At 60.6% G+C, this 22847-nt stretch overlaps 2 protein-coding genes across 2 annotated transcripts; one reads left to right on the top strand and one right to left on the bottom strand.

The window, feature by feature from the left end:
• The first annotated feature begins 1906 nt into the window (after positions 1–1906).
• On the top strand, positions 1907–2608 carry CLDN23 (claudin 23). The gene has a single exon (XM_009958285.2). It carries the CDS (start codon positions 1907–1909, stop codon positions 2606–2608), a length of 702 nt encoding a protein of 233 aa, XP_009956587.1.
• A 1162-nt stretch (positions 2609–3770) lies between these two features.
• On the bottom strand, positions 3771–18072 carry LOC104352051 (uncharacterized). Its single transcript, XM_086464610.1, has 33 exons — positions 17331–18072; positions 16739–16858; positions 16219–16338; positions 15905–16132; positions 15561–15674; positions 15340–15459; positions 14914–15039; positions 14606–14812; positions 14274–14442; positions 13977–14145; positions 13538–13763; positions 13064–13189; positions 12650–12865; positions 12122–12430; positions 11679–11891; positions 10871–11491; positions 10246–10461; positions 9783–10021; positions 9571–9700; positions 9050–9228; positions 8748–8934; positions 8189–8407; positions 7776–7959; positions 7300–7501; positions 7061–7225; positions 6561–6761; positions 5925–6468; positions 5650–5778; positions 5368–5475; positions 5044–5280; positions 4487–4910; positions 4128–4263; positions 3771–3827 (listed from the first exon to the last, which is right to left on the bottom strand). Exons 1-33 carry the CDS (start codon positions 17446–17448, stop codon positions 3771–3773), a joined length of 6759 nt encoding a protein of 2252 aa, XP_086320736.1. The 5' UTR covers positions 17449–18072.
• Between the last annotated feature and the right edge of the window lie 4775 nt (positions 18073–22847).

A 22847-nucleotide genomic window follows, 5' to 3' on the forward strand; every position in this document is an offset into this window, starting at 1 on the left:
CCAAACCTAAGCCTGTGGGAGTGAGGGCAGAGCATCACTGGAGGAACAGATGAGAGAAGGAAGATGCTGCAGGGAGAGGCACCCTAGGGCAGGCACTGCAAAGCCCAGGGTGGGGGTCCCTGTGGTACCCCTTCATGCTGACCAGCAAGCCTCTATGGTTCCTGCCCTGTCTGGGAAAAAGGTGGGCAAAGCTGACAAAATGGAGAATTTCCCCCTTTCCAGCAGGGATGGCACACATCGTGCCTGCACATCTGGGATGGGGAGCAAAGCCCTCGCCAGCCATGCAGGGCTCAGGGCTTGCTCTCACCTGCTAACAGCTACACCTTGGCCTGGCTGGTACATAGGCAACCACTGCTTCACCTGCCAGCATTGCCACTGAGCTGTGTTTTGCCACCTTAGTAAAAACCTCCTGAGCTAGGGAGGAGTGAGATGGCACTGACAGGCCCTCATCCATGGCACCCAGGCTTACCATGCCATCCAGCTTGCTACCAGCCTTTTCCCTCTGCTTCCCTCTCCCCCAGGAGGACTGGGTCTTCTCACAGCCAACCTCTACTTAATGTCCAAATGGAAAGAAAAATACAGCCTCCTGCAAGGATCAGGACTAGAATGTTTCAGGTTCTTTCAGTGCCTGCTCCCATCAGACACAATGGGTGGCTTGGCACAGAATCAAATTTTAGCAAACTACTAGCTGCATACAACAAAGCCAGGTCCCCAGTCTGGAGCTAGGCACAGCTGGCTGTCAGCATTGCTGCCCTGCAGACGCGGCTGGGGACATGAGCCTCTAGATGAGTCCAACCCACCCCTGCCTTGCAGCTGGGCTGAGATCCAGTGACCAGCAGCTCCGCAATCCATCCCCAGAATGATCTAGCACCCACCAAGCAGAAGGGCTTTGGGGCCACTCGGGGAACAGCTGTAGGATGGAGGCGTGGGGAAGGGAGCTGGGGAGCAGCTGGTCCAGCACAGACCCACCCAGCCCTCCAGGGGGCCAAGGCCACGGAACCAGCAGTGCAGAAATGCTGTGGGGCACCCATGCAGCCCGCCCTCCAGATCAGCTGGGGTTGCTCATCCAACGTCAATCCACAGAGGATGCTGCCCTCTTTTGGGCTCAGCTCAGAAATTCAAGGAAATTTGGAGGGGGCCCAAGACCAGTGCTTTCTGGGCCTCAAAACCCCACACAGGGGATTCTCAAATGTGGCGATTCCCCGTACCTGTCTCAGTGGACATCCCAGGGACTTTTCCCGCTGAGAGCCATGCTGCTGCGCCTGCGGGTGGCCTCTGAGCGCAGCCTGGTAAGGGAAGAGCAGGGCCAGGCTCAGGAGCGGTCCCGTGAAGGGAGATGCTTGCCGGGATGAAGAGCAAGAAGACGGAGGCCAGGGGCTGGGGAGGTCTCCTGGGGCTGGGGAGGTCTCCTGGGGCTGGGGAGGACCACGGGGTCCTTACCAACCGTGAGAACTACTAGCTGAGACGTCCCAGCGCCGCACCCCAGCCCCGCTGCCCGCAAGGGGTGAGCCAGGCCCAAAGGCCGCGGTGGTTCCCACAGGGCCGGCGAGGCCCCCGCGGCGCTCAGGGCTGGGTGCCGGCCAGCCCTGCCCGTGCCTGTGCCGGGCCCCTCCCCGCCTGCACTTCCTCCTGCCGCTGGCACCTCCCCGCAGCCCTGGGCACAGCCCGGGAGGGTGGCCTGCCACGGCTCCGAGGGCTGCCCACCGTCCGGGGGGCCCTGGGACGGCTGCCCCACCGCCGGATAGCCCTGCCTGCACCGAGCAGCCCTGGAGCGCTGGTGCCACCTCTGCTGCCCAGGTGACGGGCAGCAGCAGAGAGCCGCTGCTCCCCAGCGGAGCCCTCCACGGATCTCTCTGCCCCTGGCAAGCAGGAGTGCACCGGAGCCGGCTTCACCCACCTCTCCAGCATGCGGACACCGACGGCGATGATCGTGGGGCTGGTGCTGTGCCCCTGCGGGCTCCTGCTGACGCTCACGGGCACGCTGGCACCCAACTGGAGGCAGGTGAGCTACATACCTAACCAGCCCGTTGACGTCGTCTTGGAGCAGGGCATCTGGGACATGTGCAGAGAGCAGCAGAGCAGCCGTGACCGTCGCTGTGGGCAGGCTGATGAGCTGGGCTACTTTGAGCAGATGCCTGTGCAGGCAGCCCAAGGGCTGATGCCCACCTCACTGGTGCTCACCCTCCTAGGCTTGGTGGTGGCTGCCCTGGGGGTTCGCTGCTGGCAGAAGGAGCCACGGCACCTGCTTGCTGGTGTGGCAGGGCTTGTGCTGCTCCTCTCAGGGCTGATGAGCCTTGTGCCTGCCTCCTGGTACACCCATGAGCTGTGGGCACTGCCTGCACCAGCTGGCAGCACCCTGGTTGTAGGCTACAGCTTGGTGCTGAGCTACTTAGGAAGCTGCCTGGAAATCTTGGGGGGGCTGGCCCTTGCCCTCAGCTTCCACCACTGCTGCAAGGAGCACAGGGCCCCCAAACTGCCCCCCAGCCCTGTGCTGGAAGCTGGGCCATGCTCCACCATTGGGGCTTACCGCAATCCCTGGGACGTGCTGGAGGACGAGCGAGATGGACAGCACTGGAGGAGCACCCTGCCTTGTGACTCTGACTTGTAGCTCCAGCACAGGGACAGCAGTGGGCACCAGCCAGCCTGCCCACCTGCCTGGCACCAAGCGCAGCGCTGGCTCCTGCCCCTCCAAGCCATGCCCTTCTCTTGGGGCACCTCAGAGCAGGCTGGAAATGAGACCAAGGACCTGGCTTGAATCTCTGCAACATCCTCAGAAGCCTGCCGTGCTCCAGGTCCCACAACTGCGCCAAAGCCATGCTGGGTTGAGGACCATCCCAGGCTCCAGTTCCTCCATGCAGCTTTTAGCTCATCCTCCTGCACTGTGCAGCAGCTCAGGCAAAGGCATTCCCATGCGAGCAAAGTACAGGTTAGCACTGTGTAGCCTTCAGGGCTGGGAATAGGGGAGGGCAGCACCTCCTACCTGTCTCTGCTCAACTCAGGACTGTGCAAACAGCAAAATAAATGAGGAGGAACAGGTCTGTGCTGTGGGATGGTTATGGGCTTTCTGCCAGGCAGGCTGGGCTGAGAGCCAGTGGGCACAGCTAACCCAGCTCCCCTGTGGTTTGCCTGAAGCAGGGGGAAAAGGTCTGTAAAAGGGGGAAAGTAGCTTTCATGGCACCTTCCTTGAGGACCTTTCCCCCATGGTCAAAGTCAGCTCTGGAAGAGGTTTCTCCTTCCTGGAGCACAGCCACTTCAGGGGAGAAAAAGAGAAAAAAAAAAGAAAAAAGATCACAGGGAAAAAAAAATAGCTTATATTTCCCCTTTCATCATTAGCTTGGTGCGAGGCAGTAAAACTGGTCTCACTGGTCTGTAAGGGACACTCAGGAGGTCAGAACTGCATTAAAAAATCCTGCCTGCACCCTGCGTAACAGGGCAAGAGCCAAGCCAGCTTTCCTGCAGAGCTAACCATCAAGATTTCTAGCCCAGGCGAGCCCAAAGCACCCTGGTCAGCAAGCTAAGCCTTGCTGCAGGGGGACAGTGGATTGAGATGCCCTAAGTGTGGTTAAGGGGTGGTACAGGATGTGAGGGATCAGATTCAGATAGCTCAGAGACTGTGTTGGAGCTGGAGACTAACTGAAAAACCTTCCAAAGCGTTGTGCTCTGGACTGTAAGTTCCCTAGAGCTCAGAGACCTGGGAAGAGCAAACCAACCTCTCCTCCCCAGCCCACACACAAACCACAATAGCACCAGAGAGGCTGCGCAATGTGACTTTATGAAAACACAGTGTCGGGGCGAGATGGTCCCTTCCTCAGCGGGGCTGGCAGCTCCTGCAGAGATCACAGATGGCTGCATCAGGGATAAGCCTGAGACGGCTTCCCTGGGCCCACACCACACCTTGGCACAGGGGCTCCAGCCAGAGGTGGAGCAGGACAGGCCCTGTACCAGCCAGACTCCTTCAGGCACCCCAAGCCTTTGCCCCTCTCCCCCAGTGGGAGGGCAGAGCTTGCCTCAAGAAGTAGGCACCATGCCAGCACTGGGCCTGGGGAGGGATCAGCACCAGGGGGTCCTTGGGGCACCCCAGGGTAGCTGGGGGGTCCCTACCAGGGCCTGCTCCAGATGCTGCTCACCTCTTTTCCATTGTAAGCTTCATTCACAAAGGTATCACTCTTGGGAGGAAGCTCTTCCTCCTCCTCATCCTCTTCCTCCGGGTCGCTTTCACGGTGGTACAAGGTCAGCACCCGAGTGGAGGCAGTGCTTGAGGTCCTGGGGAAAAAAAAAAAAAAAAAGTTCACTGAGGATGGCATAGCCATCTCCTAGAGATAGGGCAGACCCCAAGGTCCTGCCACAACCCGCAGTAATAGTCTGCTGGGGTGATCAGAGCTTTCCACACAGCCCAAGAGTACCCTAGGACACCACACTGTGCCTGGGCAGGGTGACCCTGTCCCTCTCCATCCCCAGCTGTACCTGGCCCAGCCCCAGAGCTCACCTCCTCCGCCTGTCCCGTCTCCGCATGTAAGCCAGGGCCCCCACAGCAGCAGCAGCGAGCAGCAGGAGCACAGCCACCCCCAGGGCAATAGGTCCTGCAACAGGCTGCACCTCTGCCTCCTCGCAGTAGTCACCACGATAGCCCAGGGCGCAGTGGCACGTCACTCGCCCAGCCTCGATGGCGCAGTCCCCACGCAGGTTACACGTCTCGCTGCTGCACGGCACAGCCCCCAGCACCTCCTCCGTGCTAGGGGGTACCAGGAATGGCTCTCCATGCTCCCGGGGGCCAGGGGCTGCAGGCAGGCTGGGGCCAGGCTGATGAGGCTTAGATGCAGCTGTGGGCAAGGCTGGTTTCTGTTCTTCCACGTGGGACATTCCTGATGGTGCCACCGTGGGGATCCACGTCCTCACCTCCATGGAGGGGCCTAGGGCAATGGGCATAGATCAGCAGAGATCCAAGTGAGACACCCCCCCCTTCCCAAACTGGGGAAGACTGGGCAGGCTCCCCTCGTGCCCAGCCAGGACCCCTGCACACCCTGGCTGCGGGCAGGCACTCACAGCCAGACTCATCGGAGCCATCATCACAGTCCAGTCGCCCATCGCAGACCTGCTCTGCAGAAATGCAGCTCTGGAGGTCAGGGCAGGCCTGGAGCGGGGCTGGGCAGGGCAGCGCCAGCGTGCATGCCACCCCACGCACCAGGTGGTAGCCAGGGGAGCAGCGGCACAGCCGCCCTGTGGGGTTGGGCAGGCATAGCTGGGCACAGCCCCCATTGCTCTTCGCGCAGCCATTGGTGCCTGCCAAAATAGCACGGGTTAGCATGGCCACCGCACACCACACCTCAGCCCTCCAGATGCCCCAGGCCAGGGCAGACCCAGACCCACCTTCCTGCGAGAACTGGCTGTAAATCTTCATGGCTACCAACTCCTGCTCCATTGGGAACCACCAGCTCTTGGCCTGCTCCAGCCGGCTATGCCAGATCTTGCTGGAACCTGGAGACACGTGGGGTCAGCACTGCCCCACCTCCTCCTGTAAGTGTGCCTGGGATGGGAGGTGGGGTCCCCCAGCCTGCCCTTCACCCCAGGGAGAGGCAGCCTGCACCCCACAGGCACTGGCAGAGACCCCTGTCCAGGAGGAGCTGGACAAAGCACAGCAAATGGACTCACCGTTGGTTGAGGTCGTGCTCCAGAGCAGGAAGCCTTCTCCGATGGCAAAGAGTGAGAGGCCATGGAGCCCTTCCCGCACCACCCGGAAGCGGGATCCGTCCAGCTCGACGCTGCTGATGGTGCCTCTCTCTGCAGAGCACAGATGCAGGGACATCAGATGTGGGGGCACAGAGGGCTCTGGGCTGCCCCTTGGGGTCATGCTGGGCTTTGTCCTGTGGACTGAGTGCCTGCACCACTACTACCCCCAGCAGTGCCCCGGCTCAGCCTGCACTCACCACGGTCTGCCCAGTACAGCCGGGTACTGGCACCCCCGAAGGTGAGGCCCGTGGGAGCCCAGGCTTTCCTCCAGACCGCTCTGCGGCCAGTGCCGTCCATGGCCATGCACTCCACCGTGGCGCCGGGCCCACGGCTGCTGGCTGCTGTGACGAAGCACATGGTGGAGGCGCGAGGGCACAGCGCCAGCCAGGCAGCACCCTGCAGCCCCTCACTGAGCAGTGCCAGGGCCCACCGCCCCCCAGGAGCTGCCATGTGGATGCTGGGTGGCTGCCCCCCGATCCAGTACAGGTTCCCGCTCAGCCAGTCCAGGGCCAGGGATGTCACCATGCCCTCCACAGTCACTGCCTGCCTCCAGGACAGCCGGCCCCAGTCCTTTAGGCGCAGCAGCCCGATGGAGTCACCCCCCACCTCGGCAAAGTACAGGCTCTTGTCTTTCACTGCGTAGTCTACGGCTGTCAGACGGCCCACCTTGGCCAAGGGCAGGGCCCGGTGCGGGGGAAGACCTTGGGATCCAGATGTTGTGGGCAGGTCCTTCAGGTAGACCTGGAGGAAGGAGGTAGCACTAGTACGGGCACCCCACTCCCCTGACAGTGGTGAGGACAGCAGCCCCCAGGGCCGGCTCTGCAGGACGGTACCTGTGCCACAGCTGCTGGTGACACCAGGAGGGCAAAGGTCGAGTCTCGGATGGGCAGGCAGGTGGTCTCGTCGGCAGCCAGTGTCAGCCCGGCAGGGCACCGGCACTGCCCAGTGTGCCTGGTGCTCAGCAGGCACAGGTGGGAGCAGCCACGCGCCACGCACGGGTTAGGGGCCACGGGGCGCAGGGCTGGGTGTATCACCTGTGGGAAGGGCCGGCTCAGCCCCACAGCACCACGAGCACCCAGCAGTAGAGCTGAGCCCCACTGACACCACGCCATGCTCCTGAGGCCTGGACACAGCCCAGCTGGGGGCAGGGCGGTAAGGCAGAGGTAATTCAAGAGGACCAGGGACCCTTGACCACAGGGACTGCTGCCCAAGGACCACCAGGATGAGGGTGCAGCTCCCAGTGGCTCTGCACTCAGAGAATGGTAGGGCCATGCAGGGTGGCAGCCCCAGCAGAGCTGGCGCAGCAGGTTTCGGGGCTCCCCCAGGTAGGTACCTGGAGGCCATGGGGTTGCCCATGTCGCTTGAGCAGCACAGTCCTGTTCTTGCCACTGGTCTTGTCTACCTGCTGCACGGACCATGCCTTCCTCTCCGACCAGTAGAGCTGCCCCTCACACACAGCCACCGCAAAGGGGCTCTGGACCCAGCCCAGTTGCAGGACCTGGCAGAAAGGCCATGAGCACACACCCTGGTGGCCCCTGTCAGGGCCCCTTCACCAAAGCCCCACACACAGACCTTCACACTGGTGCCATCCAGACGTGCAGAACCGATGCTGCTCAGTTTTTCATCCAGCCAGAAGATCCTCCAGGTGGGGAGGTCGAGGGCCAGTGCTGTGGGCCAGCCCAGCCCCTGGGCCAGAAGCACATGCCGCCGACTCCCATCCATGGCAGCCTCCATCAGCCGCGGGTGGCTCCCCACCTCTGACCAGTACAACAGCCTGTCGGGAAGAGAGGTGCTGGCCCATGGACCATCACAGCATCATCCCCCAACCAGCACAGCCCAGAGGAGCAGTGTGAACTTCCCATCCCATCACAGACACATTGAGAACTCCACCCAGGGCAGGTGCCTGGGTGCCTTCTTCCCCAGTCACACAGCCCCAACAGCACCAAGGTGAGGCCATCCCAACTCTTCCCCAGCCTGCCTCCATGGAGGAAAATGGGGTAGGGTGGGGATGGCAAGGAGGTCCCCACGTCCTCTTGTCCCAGCCTTACCCTGCCAGAGGCTGGAGCACCAGGGAGTGGGGCCGGTCCAGGTCTCCATCCATGACCACAGCGTACTCTGGTATCCCCCGCCAGGCAGCCCCCAGGCGAGTGGCCAGCACCTGCCCTCCTACACCATCTGTCCAGTACAGATTCCTTCCGAGCCAGTCCACAGCTATACAGTCCGATCTTACACCTGCAACATGCCCAAGAGTCAGCACCCATGGGCTGACAGCTGCATGGCCCTCTGGCACAACGCTCCCAGCCCAGGTCCCCTCCCATCCCAGGAGCTCTGGCTCCTCCCAAACCTGCTCCCACCTGCACCACTCCATGCAAGGGGATACAGCCTGGCACCTGACTGTAACCTGGAGAGTGCACAGCCACAGAGAGGCCACCCCTGCTAACCACATGCTCTCACAGCCCACCTTTCACCAGTGTGCCTTTCTTGCCAGAGTTGAGATCCTGCCAGCGGATGCTCTCTGTAGCCAGATCCATCCAGAAGACTTTCCTTTCCACCAGGTCATAGTCAAGCGAGAAGACAACGCGATCCTTGTCAGTGGCCAGCAGCACCTCCTCACGCCCACTCCGCAGGCCATAGGACAACACCTCTGACTGCACAGCCACCAGCAAGATGGGCTCTGGTCCTGAGGCAACACAGAGCCGCCCGGACCCTGCTCAGCACTGGTGGCCCCACGACATGCAGAGGCAGGGAACATGGCAGTCACAGGCACTGGAGCCCGCTGGGACTCAGCCCTACAACACAGCATGGTCCCCAGCTAGTGCAGGTGGATTTTCCAACCAGCCACGGGCTGACAAGCAGCAGCTCACAGCTAGGTGGGGCCAGGGAGGCCATGTGGCAGAGGGGACAGGACCATTCGTGGGACTACAAGGCTCCCCGTGGACAGCAGGCATGGGGGGACAGGTACCCACTGGCTCCTGGTGCACCCTAGAGTGCCAGGGACCCTCAGCACTGCTTCGGCTTACCAGTGAGTTTGCAGACATGGCCATCGGGCTCCAGCAGGTAGCCAGGGAGACAGTCACAGCTGTAGGACCCTGGGGCATTGCGGCACGTCTGGCTGCACGCTCCCTCGCCCTGCTCTGTGCACTCATTTATGTCCATGCAGGACAGACCATCCTCAGCCAGCTGATAGCCTGGGTCACACCAGCACCGCTGTGGGGAAAGGGGCTGTCACAGTCCCCCCTTGGGGACACATGAGGGTCCCTCCTGCAGCTGGACCAGGGCAGCATGGCAGGGTAAGCCCTGGACCAGGGCTGCTGGCACTCACAGGGCCCTGGGGCGAAGGGTAGCAGAGATGAGCGCATGACTGCTGGCAGGGCACAGAGCAGTTCCCCGCCTCGTCCGAGCCGTCAACGCAGTCCTGATGGCCATCGCACACCAAGGATGCATTCAGGCATACCCCCAGCCCACATGGGTACTCGTGACTCTGGCAGGGAGCAGGTTGGCCTGCAGGGACATACAGGGAAGGCTGCCCTAAGCCTTGTCCACCAGCTCCTTTTGCTCAGCTGGGGCAGATTCAACCGCTCCCACAGGGTACCCAGGGCTCACTGCAGCCACTGCAGCTGTGCCTGTAGCCTGGCTTCAGGCTATCCTAACCCTAAGGCCACCAAATCCTGCAGGGACAACAGCTACCCAGGGCCTGGAGCCACCACAAATGCTGGGAAGAGGCAAATGGTACATAGGACCTTTCATCTTGGTACAGAGACTTCCCCACCTCCCTCTGTGCTGAGCACCCACCAACCACCCCTGGGTGAGACACAGAGGGGATAAAAGCAGAGTGTTGCTCACAGCCAGCTTCATCGCTGCCATCTGTGCAGTCACTCTCTCCATCGCAGCGCCAGACATCAGGGATGCACTCGTGGCCATGGGAACAGCCCCACTGCCGGTCCCCACACAGCCCTTCCTCCCAGGGACAGCCCTGCAAGAGCAGAGAGTGAGCAGGGCCACCAGCCCTCCTGGGAGCAAGTAGGGACAGGCTATGTCCCCATCACCCCACCCACCTCCTCATCTGTGCCATCCCCACAGTCGGCAGCGCCGTCGCAACGCCAAGCCTCTGGCACGCACTCCGCACTGCGGGGACATGCCACCTCGCCTGTGCGGCAGAGCAACGGCCGGGGCATGGCACAGCCCTCCTCATCCGAGCCGTCCTGGCAGTCACGGTCACCATCGCAGCGCAGGGCCAGGGCCACGCACTGCCCACTCCGGCAGGAGAACTCGGCTGGGCCACACTCCTTTGGCACTGCAGGCAGGACCAGGGCTGAGTGGGGGCACTGTCTCCATCCCCGTCACCATGCCCATCCCACCAGCAAAGGCATGACACTGAGCAGGGTATGGCCTTCTCTAGCTGCTTGGCAGGCTGCCCTGGGCAGTGCCTGCTCCTGGACCCACAGGAAACTTAGTGCACCCAGCTGTCGGGCAGCTGACCCCCAGAAGCCCCTGTGCCACCCAGCCCCAGGGTCTCACCACAGCCCTGCTCATCGGCATGGTCCAGGCAGTCAGCATGACCATCACACAGCCAGCTCTCAGGGATGCAGTGGGTAGCAGTGTCACAGCGCAGGGCGCACTCCTGCGTGGGGCTCCAGCAGCCCGCCTCATCCGAGGCATCGGGGCACTGCGGCACCCCATCGCAGTGCTCCTCAGCCCTGATGCATATGGCTCCGCTTGCACAGTGGAAGGCCCCTGGGGACAGAAGGAGCCTTGCTAAGCCTGCAGTAGGCAGCCGGGGTGCCCAGACCCTCTGCTAGCCCCACGGTGACCTAGAATGGCCCCACACTACAGTGACAGGGCTTGGTTCCTCCTAGTCAGCGCATCTCCAGCAGCCTAGGTCCCAAGCAAGGCGACTAAGGCAGTCTCAGCTTAGCCACATCTAGGTCGCTGTGAGCAGCGGGGCCATCTCTGTCCCCTTCTGACAGCACCTCCAGCCCAGTGCCAAGCTCAGAAGAAACCAGTATGTCACATCACAAGCATCAGAACCCAGGACACACTCAGGCCTTCCCCGGGTCCCATCCCACCAACCCCACCAGGAAGCAGCCAGAAGCCCTGGCACGGGGTGACCCAGCTGCGCAGGGGACTGAAGAACAGCTCCTACCTGGGGTGTCGCACAGCTGGGCACACCCATCCTCGTCAGAGCCATCTGCGCAGTCCTTCTCCCCATCACACACGTACTCCTGGGCCACGCACTCCGTGCCATCACGGCAGGGCACATGCGTGCGAGGACAGGACAGATGGAGGACTGGGGTCAGGGGGTGTGCAGGGCTGGACAGGAGGGGTGGGGTAGATGGCACTACCCATGCAGGGCTGGTCAGGCGTTGGGTGGTAGTAGTTGGCTGTGGGGCAGTGGTCTTGGTTGGCAAGGACCAAGTGGTGGTGGTGGTGGAGGCTGGCCGCACAGTGGTGGTCTTGGTTAGTGTTGTCTGGGCAGTGGTTGGTGCAGGGGTAGTCTTGGTTGATGTGGACTGGCTGGTGGTGGTCGGTGTTGTGGTAGCCTTGCTGGTTGGCACAGGAGTAGTGGTGAGTGCAGTGGCGGTCTTGCTTGGGGTAGGTCTTGTGGTGGAGGTGGTGGGCCGAGCAGGTCTCATGGTGGAGGTGGTGGGCCGAGCAGGTCTCATGGTGGAGGTGGTGGGCCGAGCAGCAGTGGTGCTTGTTGTTGTTCTTGTAGTGGCAGTCACGAGTGGAGGGAGCAGCAGGGCAGACTGCTTGGTTGGTGGCACTGGCAGAGGCACTGGCACAGGAACATGAGCCTAGATTTAGGGCTGTGCCCTCCCCACACTCCAGGCACCTCCAAGGGCACCCCACATGGCCACCAGCAGCCAGGCACCCTGCCCCAGCTCTGAGTAGCACAGGCTACCCAGCCCCATTGGGTACAGCACCAGGCACAGAACCACAGCCACTCTTACCAGCCTGCGGCTCCAAGCCCACAAAGGCCACCACCTCCTGTACACCTGCTGCTGGCACAGATAGCACAAGGGCCAGCGTCCTCCGGTCCCACAGCAGCAGAGCTGTCCCATTTGTTGACACCAGGTATGGCTCGAAGGCGGCCACAAGGCCATGGGACCAGCTGGGTGACACAGTGACTGCTTGCCGCTTGGTCAGACTCAGTGCCCGAAGGCCTGCAAGGCAGAGGGATGGTAGGACCCTGTGGTCTGCAGGCACCCCACCCCGTGCCCCCACAACCCACAGCTATGGCAGGGACCTCATAATCGAGGCCAGAGGCTCAGTCATGGGACAGTCTGCCCCATAAGTACCCCACTGCCCAGGCAGGGACCTGCTGCATGCAGGGCGGGGCTGGTCACTCCTGCCTATAGTGACTACCCCTGCTCCAGATACCACCAGGGCTCACCCAGGGCTGAGCTCCAGAGCAGGCTGAAGGCTCTGCTATCCATGGCCACAGGCAGGTCTCCCGGCCACGTCTCGTTCCAGGCATCCCAAGGAGCACCTCCAGCCAGGCTCAGCTGCTGCAGGGGCTGCCCACGGGCGAGCCAGTACAGACTGCCCCGCTGCCAGTCCAAGAAGAGGTGCTGGATGCTGCTGCGAGCACGGTGCAGGATGCGCAGGGACATGTCAGACGCCTGGATCACCCCGATGTCCCTTCGGTTACATGCGAGCCAGTACAGGTCCCCCAAGCGGATGTCCACACGGGCAGAGCAGACTTGGCAAGAGTAGGCAGGCAAGCAGTTACAGGGATGTCCTACGACCCTGCTCCTCCTCCTGCGTCCCCCCTGCCCCTAGAACCAGGGCACAGCTGCCCAGTGCCTCGCCACGGGCCCCATGTGGGCACCATGGGACTGCTGTGCACCCAGGAGATCCTCAGGCCTCAGGGAGCACCAGGAAGGGGAGCATGCCCTCCATCACCCCTATAGGGTCTCACCTGGCAACCCAGTTGCAATGGTCTCTCTCCTGCCAGGGTGCCCCACGACACGCAGCAATGTTCCATGATCATCTGTCCCATAGAGCACCGACCTCTGCCAGTCTACATCTTGTAGGTGGATGGGCTCCTGCCACTCCTTCACCCATTTGCTGCGTGCTCCAGGGCCCACCTGCACCAGGGAGATGGCCTTCCCTGATGCATACATGATGGACAGCTCTGTAGGGTACAAGGGCAGTGTGTGAGCATGGCCCCAGGGGCACTGGATGGGGTCACCAGCATGAACCAAGGTAGAAACGCAACAGCACTGGTGTGTGCTGGGAACCTCATCCCACAGCCCCTTACAGCCCTGCTCTGACTCCCACAGGGATGCACCCCGCCCCAGCCAGCCAAGCCTGCCTTGCAGACCCTGCTCACCTGCGCATTTCCCTGAGGGCAGAAGGAAGAGGCCCTCAGGACAGGCACACTTGTAGCCCTGAGGGTGCACAGGGGACAGGAGGCAAAGGTGACTGCACAGGCCCGGAGCACACGCAGCAGTGTCCCCTGGAATCAAGGGGGCATTAAGAGCTCAAGCAGCCATGAACCCCACTATGCCTCTCCCAATCCTGAAAAAACACAGGCTGTCCCAGGGCTGGACATGGGCCAGCTACCCCAAGCAAGGTAGCAGTGTCACATGAGGTAGGAGGGCTCAGGTCTGCCTGAAGCTGTGGACTTGGCAGCTTTCCCACAGGTTCGTATGTCCCCTCTGTCACAAGCCCCCTCACTACAGGACCAGGAGAGCCATCGGGCAGGACCCAGTGAGATCCAGGACCCAGTGCAGCCTCCCCTAGCACCCAGGGAAGTGGTGGGGGTGGCTGCCAGCCCTGCACTGGTGCCCAGCAAGGTACTCACGGGGAGGCTGCTGCAGTGCATGCAGCACAGTGAAAGCAGAGACAGGGGCACGGAGCAACACCGCATGCTCCTGGGGAGAGGCCCGGGTGGCTGATGCCAGCTCTGTGCCATCGGTCCAGAAGAACCGGCTCTCAAACACAGCCAGGCCCAGTGGCTCCGAGTGGCTCCTCAGGACAGCAGGAAAGGAGTGGCGCCCGCTGCCATCCACCCGCAGCGTCTCAATGGACTGGGGACAAGGCAAGGCACAGTGACCATGTGGCACCCTGACACCCCAGCACTGTCCTGCAGCCACGGGGTTCACAGTGGTAGGGGATGCATGCCAGACCTGGGCACCACTCCCTGATCCCTCCCATGCCTCGGCCATAGCCACAGGGGATCCAGGTCACCCTCCCCTCTCCCCACCTGGGGGGGGCAGAGCGCTGCTGCCCCACGTCCTTACCTCCTTGTACTCGCTGATCCAGTACAGCCTGCCAGCCACATGGTCCAGGCTCAGCCCCACAGGCTCCTCCATGGACACCACTGTGAGCTCCCGCCGGTTTGAGCCATCCATGCCAGCTGCAGCAACGACTGTCCGGCCCCTCTGCCCCCGGTTGATCCAGTACAGGGACCTGGGGGCAGCCACTAAGCACCCACTTCACGGCATAACACCAGTGCCGCCACAGCAGGCTTGACACGGTCAGCATCAGCATCGCTCACCCAGAAGCCCAGGGACAACCCTGGCTCACTCGCTCCTCACCTTGCAGCTGGATGCACTGTCAGCTGCTCTGGTGCCACATCCTTCCCCAGCACTGCCACATAGCCCCGGCCATCGCCCAGCCCTGCACAGATGGCTGCAGGGTGACTGCTGGCCCAGTACAGCTGCCCTGTGTACCAGTCCACGGAGATGCTGTTCACCTCCCCGGCATCTGCAGAGACAGCAGTTTAAGGCACACCACCCCTGCTCCAGGCCAGGAGGCAAAACCCAGGTTGCCCCTTCCTCTACAGGAAAGGCAGGGGTAGCATGGCAGGACAGCTCTCAGCACCCAACTCAGCCCCACTATGGCACCCAGAACCCTCACTCCTCCCCACCTGGATAGAGGGGCCGTGTGCCCTTCCCCGGCACGTGAGTGTGGAGCTCGCCATCCTCTGTCAGCCAGTAGTAGGTTTCTCGCAGCAGGTCATACACCAGGGCACGGGGTTCAGTCTCGGTGGAGAGCAAGGGCCGGTAGGCTTGGGTCCGCACATCCAGAAGGGCCAGGTCCTGCCCCACGGCCAGCAGGATCTGCGTTGCATTGTCTGCCAGGGCGAGGGGGATGTCACCCGGTGAGTGGGGGATGCAGCTAGCTGGGGGAACTGCCCAGCCCCTCAGACAGCCCAGGCTTCCCAGCTCACCCTACCTGCCACTTCGCAGGTGGTGCCGTGCCACAGGGTGTAGCCCTGGAGACAGGCGCAGCTGAAAGCACCCGGGGTGTTGCTGCACAGCTGGCTGCAGGGGCTGTACTCCAGGGAGCACTCGTCCACATCTGCAGGGGTAGGCACAGCTGCTGCACAGCTGGGTAGCTGCCCCTGGACAGCACCACCACTGCTGCCCAGGGACCACAGGCAGGCTCCTTAGATACCAGGGCCCAGGCCCCAGCCCCAAAATGCACCAGCTGCCACTGGAACACGACCTAGACACAGCCTTGGCAGGGCCAGATGTGACACGCAGGCAGGAGCGAGGCTGAGGCAGGCGTTCCTGCATGAATGTGGGCTCTGGGGAGACTCTGCTCTCAGCTGCTGAGGCCGCATGTGCCCGAAGCGCGCACACCCTGACCTCTCCTTACCAGCACAGCTCTGCCCGTCTGCCTGCAGCACCCAGCCAGCCCCACAGGAGCACTGCACTCCCCAGTGCGTGTCAGTGCACGTCTCCGCGCAGCCCCCGTTGCGTACAAAGCAGCTCCGACCTTCGGGGACACAGTGGAAGGGCAATGTGAGGCAGAGCATCTCTGCGGCTCCCCGTGGCCCCAGCCACGCAGGCAGTGGCCAGCAGCCACACACAACTCACCGCATGTGCTGGGCTCATCGGTGCCGTCCAGGCAGTCATCCTCATCATTGCACATCAGGGACTCCAGGATACACTTCCCCTCATCGCATCGCACCATACCAGGCGGGCAGGGGGCTATGGCACACATAGCTCATGTCAGGACGACAGATCGATACCAGGTGGGCACAGGGGAAGCCATGGGTCCCAGGCTCATGGGGGCACCCTCAAAGCATCAATGGGTTCCTGAGATGCTCACCACCATCCCAAGGGGAGCTGGGGCCAAGGAAGGCTAAGTACCCCCTGTTTTTCACACATGGTCTGGGAAGGTCTCATCCCACTGAGGGGCATCCAGCGTGCTTGCTTACCGCAGACATCTTCATCTGAGGAATCGCCACAGTCATCAATCCCATTGCACTTCCACTCAGCCATGATGCACACTCTGTTCCTGCACTGCCACTGCCCAGGCAGACAGGGCTGCTGGGGACACCCTTCCTCGTCCCAACCATCCTCACAGTCCTGGTGCCGATCGCACAACTCCCAGTGCGGGATGCAGTGGTGGGTGCCAGGACATTGCACCTTTTTTGCCCCACACACTGAGGGAACAGAGCAGCACTCGCACCCTGCCCTGTGCCCCCAGCCACCCCTAGTCACAGCACCCCTCCCAGCAGAGACTACGTACCACAGTCCTGCTCATCGGAGCCATCCAGGCAGTCAGCAACACCATCGCAACGCCAGCTGCTAGAAACACACTGGCCATCGTCACACTGCCAAACATGGGGGTCCCCACCACAGGGGACAGCTGCAGCGACAGCACACAGTCACAGGTGTGCTCCAGCACAACCACAAGGGTCCCCTCCGTCCTGGCACTGGGCAAGTGCTGGCAATGCCTGAGGGGCTCTGCCAAGGGGCTGGCCCACAGCAGCCCCTAACAGGGCTCTCTGGCAGATTGGGGACGGCCTCACTCAGCATGGGATCCAGGATATGTCGCCATGCCACAGACATCCCCCCGGAGCTCTGGGGCACACACGTCCCTGCAGGGTGCCACACAGGAGCCACGGCAGAGCCAGCAAGGAGCAAGGCACCTCTGGCCTGCCCTGCCCCACCCCCCATGGTCCCCAGAGCACCAGTGCCCCTCGATGCAGCACAGCCCCCCAGACCACCCCACGACAGAGGACGAGTTCCAGCTTCCCCCTGCTCACCGCACTGCTCGTCCGTCCCGTCGGGACACTGCCGCTCGCCGTCGCAGAGCCAGGGAACGGGGATGCAGCCGCTACCGCAGGCGGCCTGGCGCCAGGCTCCGCAGGTGGGGCCGGTGGGCGCTGCGGGAAGGAGGGGGGGAGCCCGGCCCCGCTCAGCCCGAGCACCCCCGGCAGCTCCCCGCCTGGGGGTCCCAGCACAGCCCCGCTGAGCGGGAGGGACTGGCCCCAGCCAAGGGCACCCCAGGACCTTCTGTGGGGCTGGAGGGAGAACTGCAGCCTCTCGTCGTGTTTCCCCCACCCAGGGAAAGCGGGGAACCCCCCGAAGCCCCTGAGGCAGCGGGACAGGGCTCCTCAGGGTGCAGGGTCCCCCCACGTTGTCAGGATGCGAAGGATGCCACAGGGGGCAGAGACCCGCACATCACCGGGGGGTGGGAAGAACTGGGACGCCCTAGGTGACAGGAACCACCCACAGCCCATCGCGGGGGGCAGCGAGCAGTCCCGAAGCGGCGGGCACCCACCGCAGCCCCTCAGGATGGGGCAGGGACCACCCGCCCCCACCCCCGCCCGCCCCCCTCCCTCGGCCCTGGCTCACGGGTGCGGCGGGCCCCGGCACCGGCGGCGATCCCGGCCAGCAGCTGCGGCGGCGGCGGCGGCAAGAGGATGCTGAGGAGAGCGAGGAGCAGGCGGAGCGGCGGCGGGGGGCGGCCCATGGCGATGGCGGCGGCGAGGGGCGGCTCCGGGGGGCCCGGCCGGCGGAGGGGAGCGCGATGCTGCCGCCGCCGCCTTTATGCCCGGGCGCGGGCAGCCATTGGGCACCGCGGGCACCGCCCGCCGCCGGACGAGACCCCGGCCCGCCCCGCCGCCGCGGGGGCTGCGTCCGGCTGCCCCGGGGAGCCCCCAGAGAGGGCCTGGGGGGCGCCGGCCTCGGGCGGGGCAGTGCGGTCCCAGACCGGGCGGGCTCGGGGGCTGCCGCCCCCCTCCAAGAGCCGCGGGGAGGGGCGCGAAAAGTCCCCAGGCCCCCGCTGGCTGCCTTGCCCTGCCCTGTACCGTCCCGCTGCGCGGGGCCGCCTTATCGGCCGAGGGTTATTGTGAGAGCCTGGCGTGTGAACCGGGCCCCGCAGCACCTGCGCCGGGCGTGGGAAGGCGGCGGCAGCCTTGAACGCGGGGGGCATCCTCCGAAAACACGGGCCCTGGGGTGCGAGCAGCCGCCCTCCTGGCTCGACCTTGAGGGCTGTGAAGAACGCGCTGAATCACAACAAGGAGAGCAAAAGCAGCGGCCGAGGGAGGAAAACAGCCCAGCAGGAGGATAAGGCACCTGCCGCTGCCTGGGAAAGGAGCCCTCTCCCACCGGGCAGAGCAGAGGGGCATCGCCCAAGCCGAGAAGATGGCCCCAGGGGCACAGGAGGTTGACAGGCCCCCTCGCTACACAGCCAGGAGAAGCTGCCAGTGTGCTGTCCCTCTATGGCTTTTGGCTTGCCACCCGGCTGCCTGTGGTGGCACGAGTGTCTGCCCACCCCCAAAGCCAGCCTGTGCTTCAAGCACGTCCATTGCCCGTGGGTGCTGTGCATCCGTCCTCTCCAGCCTCATCATGAAACTTCCCTGCACTGAGCTGAGTCCGGACAGCTGCTGCTGCAGGTACACGCTCGCTGGCACCACTGTCTGCCCATGAGATGCGCAGGCACATACGAGGGGTGTTTGCTCAGGAAGGGAAAGCTCTGGGATGATCTCCTGCATGCTGCAGAAGAGACTTGGTATGGGCCCCAGGGCTGGCAGAGGAAGGGCTCTGGCACAGCCAAATCAGTTGGGAGCTCAGGGCAGAGGCACCATGAGGCAGATGGAGACCAGAGTGTTGCACAGCTCTGTGTCAGGTGCCCCAGAGCACTGGCACAAGGGAGATGCCCCAGGCCCATGACATGGCCAGAGATCATTTGTCCCAGGATGTGGTGCCCCATGGGTGCTCAGTACCCCCTTGTGCCAACAGCATTGCAGCACAGCACTAATACGCACCCCTACCAGTGCTGCAGCCCAGGGGGCAGATTCATCCAGTTGTCCTGTTTCTCTCTGGGGCAGTATCCCACTGGCCCTGGGCAATTGGTTCCCCAGGTGCTCCTCAGGAAACAGGAGCCCGCAGGTCCCAGGGATGATGAACATCCCTGGGGTAGGGACACCAGGCAAGGGGGTCCTAATGGTCGGGGAAGGGAGTGGAAAGGACAGATCCAGGTACCCCCAGGCCATGCAGGAAGCCCCAATGCCCTCATTACCCCTGCCAGCCAGCTTCGAGAGCTGTGGTAGGTCCCTGGGGATCTGCCCCACCTCCAGGGGTCCGCCCCAGCTCTGCCACCCCCATCATGCTCTTTTGTCCCCAGGATGTCTAGCACTGCCTCCACCCACTGAGCCTGTACCACCGCAACAACCAACCAAGGGGACAGAGACTTTTCCCCAAGAGCAATACCTCTGTGATGGGAAGGAGGAGGAAAGCAGTCTGGGCAGGACCCATCAGGGCCTCTCCTGCCTCCCTGGGGTGCCCAGCATGTATGGTTCTTTTCTTGCTTTCAATGTCCTTTCCCCAGGCTGGGAAGGGGCCATGGCAGCCTGCCCAGGTGGATGTGTATGCCCCTAGTAGTTCTCTGGGCTGGGGGTTGCAACATGCATGGCTCCTGGGAGACTAGTGGGCTCTCCTTGCCCACTTGTCCTTGCGTTCAGTTTAATTCCATCATGGCCTTTGCCTTCCCATGATACCAGACTCCCCCCATGGTGTAACCACACCGCCGGAGCGGTAATTCTTTGCAGCAGCTGGCTGGGAAGGGCAGATGGCAGCAGAGGGGCTGTGAAAAAGGATCCAGAAGTTAGTGGGTGCAGTGGAAATCCCCAGTGCCTGGGGAGCTGGGGCAGTGGAAATCCCCCAGCCTGGGGAGCTGGGGCAGCAGTGATGGAGAGGACACTTGGTGTGGCCAGCCTCTTAAAATGCAGGAGATTTTTTTAAAAGCACGATTTTAAGTCAAAGCATTTTAAATGTATGTGTATAGATAGAAGAACATACAGGTATATGTATGCACAGACAGTGGCCCACTGTACACAATTATATCCATATGTGCATACAGTGGCTTTTGCTCTACAAGGTACTGGGGTTTTTTGCCCCAACTTTTGGAGAGATTTGTTGAATATTTTCAGGGTTTTTTTTTTACAATTCCATCAGTTGGGAAGTCTCCTTTACTCACTGACATTTAGATTTTCCCATCTCTGCCTTGAGAAGCTAAGGGGGCTTGAAGACAGCAGAAGGCTCCCACCAAAATGATGAGAGGGAGCAAATCTGCACTCACTTGAACTGCAGCATGCAAAATGCTATATAAAAGTCCAGCACCGTGGCCCAGTAAGTGCAAAATAACAGTTTCACCTTTAACTATTCCTAGTACAGCAAACAATTTTTTCAAATATCCAAAGGCAGTTTCAGATTAAATAGTATGATTGATTTGATATTGTTCACATAAAATTACATGTATCCTTTCTGCTATATGATTGATCAGATTCTCTTCTTATTGGTGTAAGAAGTTTTAAACTATTTGTGTTCCTTTCCAGTAACTTTTAGGCACTGTCTTCCTAAGGATGAGGGATGACATGTTTGTAAAAAAAAATATTTCGATGGGACACCCTGCCTCACGTCAGTTATTAAGGTACTACAACCTTGTTCCTTTTAAGAAAGTACAGTTCTGCTTGACTCTGTGCTGTGTATCGATGCTCAAAATTAAACTGCCTGCAATCTGTTTAAAATTTATTCCAGCAGAACACCTGGATTTCATGAAACACCCATTTCTTCCTACTAAAACATCTTATTCGATGCTTAAGTTACTAAAAGTAAAATTTCAGATCATTCCAAACTATTTTAATAAAGGTATTTTTTATTTCAGTTTCAAAAACTGAAGCTTTTTCCAGACAACAAAAATCCCTTTTTCAATCCTGAACAAACAGGCTGAATACTTTGTGCCCAAGAACTACAACTTGTACTTCAGTGTCTGGCCCACAGCAACCCAAAGCACCGGCCACACTGACCACAGTGCTCCCATGAGACTTGCAGAGTGGTGCTCCAGAGCTGGAAGACTCCCTGACATATCAGGTAATCCCACTAACTCTGGCCTGGGACAGCCTTGCAAAGTGCGTGACAGATGCTCTGCCAGAGGGATAGCAGACATCTGCCATTTTCCTATTTTGCTCTCTTAGCAGCATTGTCTTTCTTTTGCCTAAATGTCCCTCCAACCTTACCCTTGTGGCCAGCATACATGCCCAGCACCAGCCCCAAAGCAAGCAGCAGCAGCATCATCTGCCTTGGTGGGTATTTTAATGAGCAACAAAGTGGTCTCACAAGTGGTACCTCCAGCCTCCAATAGCCTCAGCATAGTCAGGAGGAACACCAACACTGAGACCTGTGGGCAAATCCTCCCACCTCCCAAAGGCCAAACAGCCTTGGAAAAATAAGTTTACAAACCTAAGGCACTGCTGGGGAGAACTAGGAAATGTTAGCACCTGCTGTGATGCAGCCTGGCAAGAAACTTAAAGTAACAGCATCCTTTACTATAGTATTCTTTCCATTAATTAAAAGGGTTAATTTTGAAAAGAATAACATTCAGGCCATTTGGAGGACTAGTTTTAGAAATGCACTAAGGAAACCATTTCTTATTCTCAGTAGTAACAAGAGCTACGCTGCTCTCATCACCCTAGAAGCGGTTGGAAACTTGATGTGTTTGCCCTCATGCCATTTATTTCAGAACAGAACAGAAGAGGATGATCATTTTAAGAAGCAAGTGAATTATCAGGATAAGGAAATTGAGCCGGTTTCGACCTCTTTCACTGATTCTGGAAAATAAACCCAGAAGGTACTGTTCAGTGCTTAAAAGGGTATAAAAAAATTTGCTTATTTTCAAAAAACTCTAGGCTTGTGATTGCATCTCCCCCACATCTTTGCCATCCTGCTCTTCCCCAGCCCGGGAGAGTTGTCTGTGAGACCTGGGGAAGATGGAGGAGGAAACCAGGACCTCCACTTACAGATGCCACATCCCCCTCACCATTTCCCATCAGGGCTTCACCCGTCAGGATCTGCCTGTGATGCCTCTCCACGCCGCCACTGGGGAGCAGCAGAAGGCTGCAGGAAGCCCCTGCCTTGTCGTCCTGCTCTACCCACGCTCTGAGAGTTATCCGTGAGACCTGGGAAGAACGGAGAAGGAAATCAGGACCTCCACTTGCAGATGCCATAGCTCACGCCCAGCCTTACAGCATCTCTGTCGCACATCCCACCTTCCAGCTTCACAGGCTGCCACCAAACCCTGCTCCAAGCTTCCCTGCACCCTCGCTGAGGAGGTGGAACAAGGCAATACAGACTCTGCTAGGAGGCCAAGCCCAGGTTTAGCCCAAGACAGGTTGATGATGAAGGGGACGTTTTCTAGCCCTAGTAGCTCTGATCTGGCTCTGGGGCTCTGATCCTTCCACCTTGGGAGCAGGAAGGAAAATCACCATCAGCCCACACCAACAGGTTAGAAGCATCTTCCCACAGTCACAGGCATGTGGGTCCCTCTGGGGAGTAGCTGTGCTAGTAGGACATTACGGGCCTCCCACTTGGTGGCACACACACTCATGTGTGTGCATATATATATATATATATATACACACATATATAGACAAATGCATATATAGATTTACACACACCTATACGGATGTCAAAGGATTGTTTCCAGCCCTTTGATAGCCTGCTCCACTGAGGTGTCTCCTGCCATGCAGGTCCATGAAGTCAGTTTATCCTAGACGTGATATTTAAAGCAATGTGAAGTGCTGCTGTCCCCCGTTGCTGCAGGTTATGTCCAAGAGTGCAGGAAGATTGGCAACCCACCCGTGAGAAGTTGAGTGTCCCTTGCACGGATGGGTGAGATTGCCTGCAAAGGTTAAGAAGCGCCGTGGCTGGACAAAGGGCAGCGTTCACTGCTGCTTATAATGGCTGCAGGTTGAATTATGGGTGTCTTGTCAGCTCTCATGGGCACTGGCTGAACCTTCACTGTCTCCTCTGGCCTCATCTCTGTGCCCCACCGGGCTTTCTGGCACAGTGCCTCCACTCTTCACAGCAGCC

The sequence above is a fragment of the Leptosomus discolor genome, chromosome 4 (assembly GCF_034619465.1).
Source record: "Leptosomus discolor isolate bLepDis1 chromosome 4, bLepDis1.hap2, whole genome shotgun sequence".
Classification (NCBI taxonomy): domain Eukaryota; kingdom Metazoa; phylum Chordata; class Aves; order Leptosomiformes; family Leptosomidae; genus Leptosomus; species Leptosomus discolor.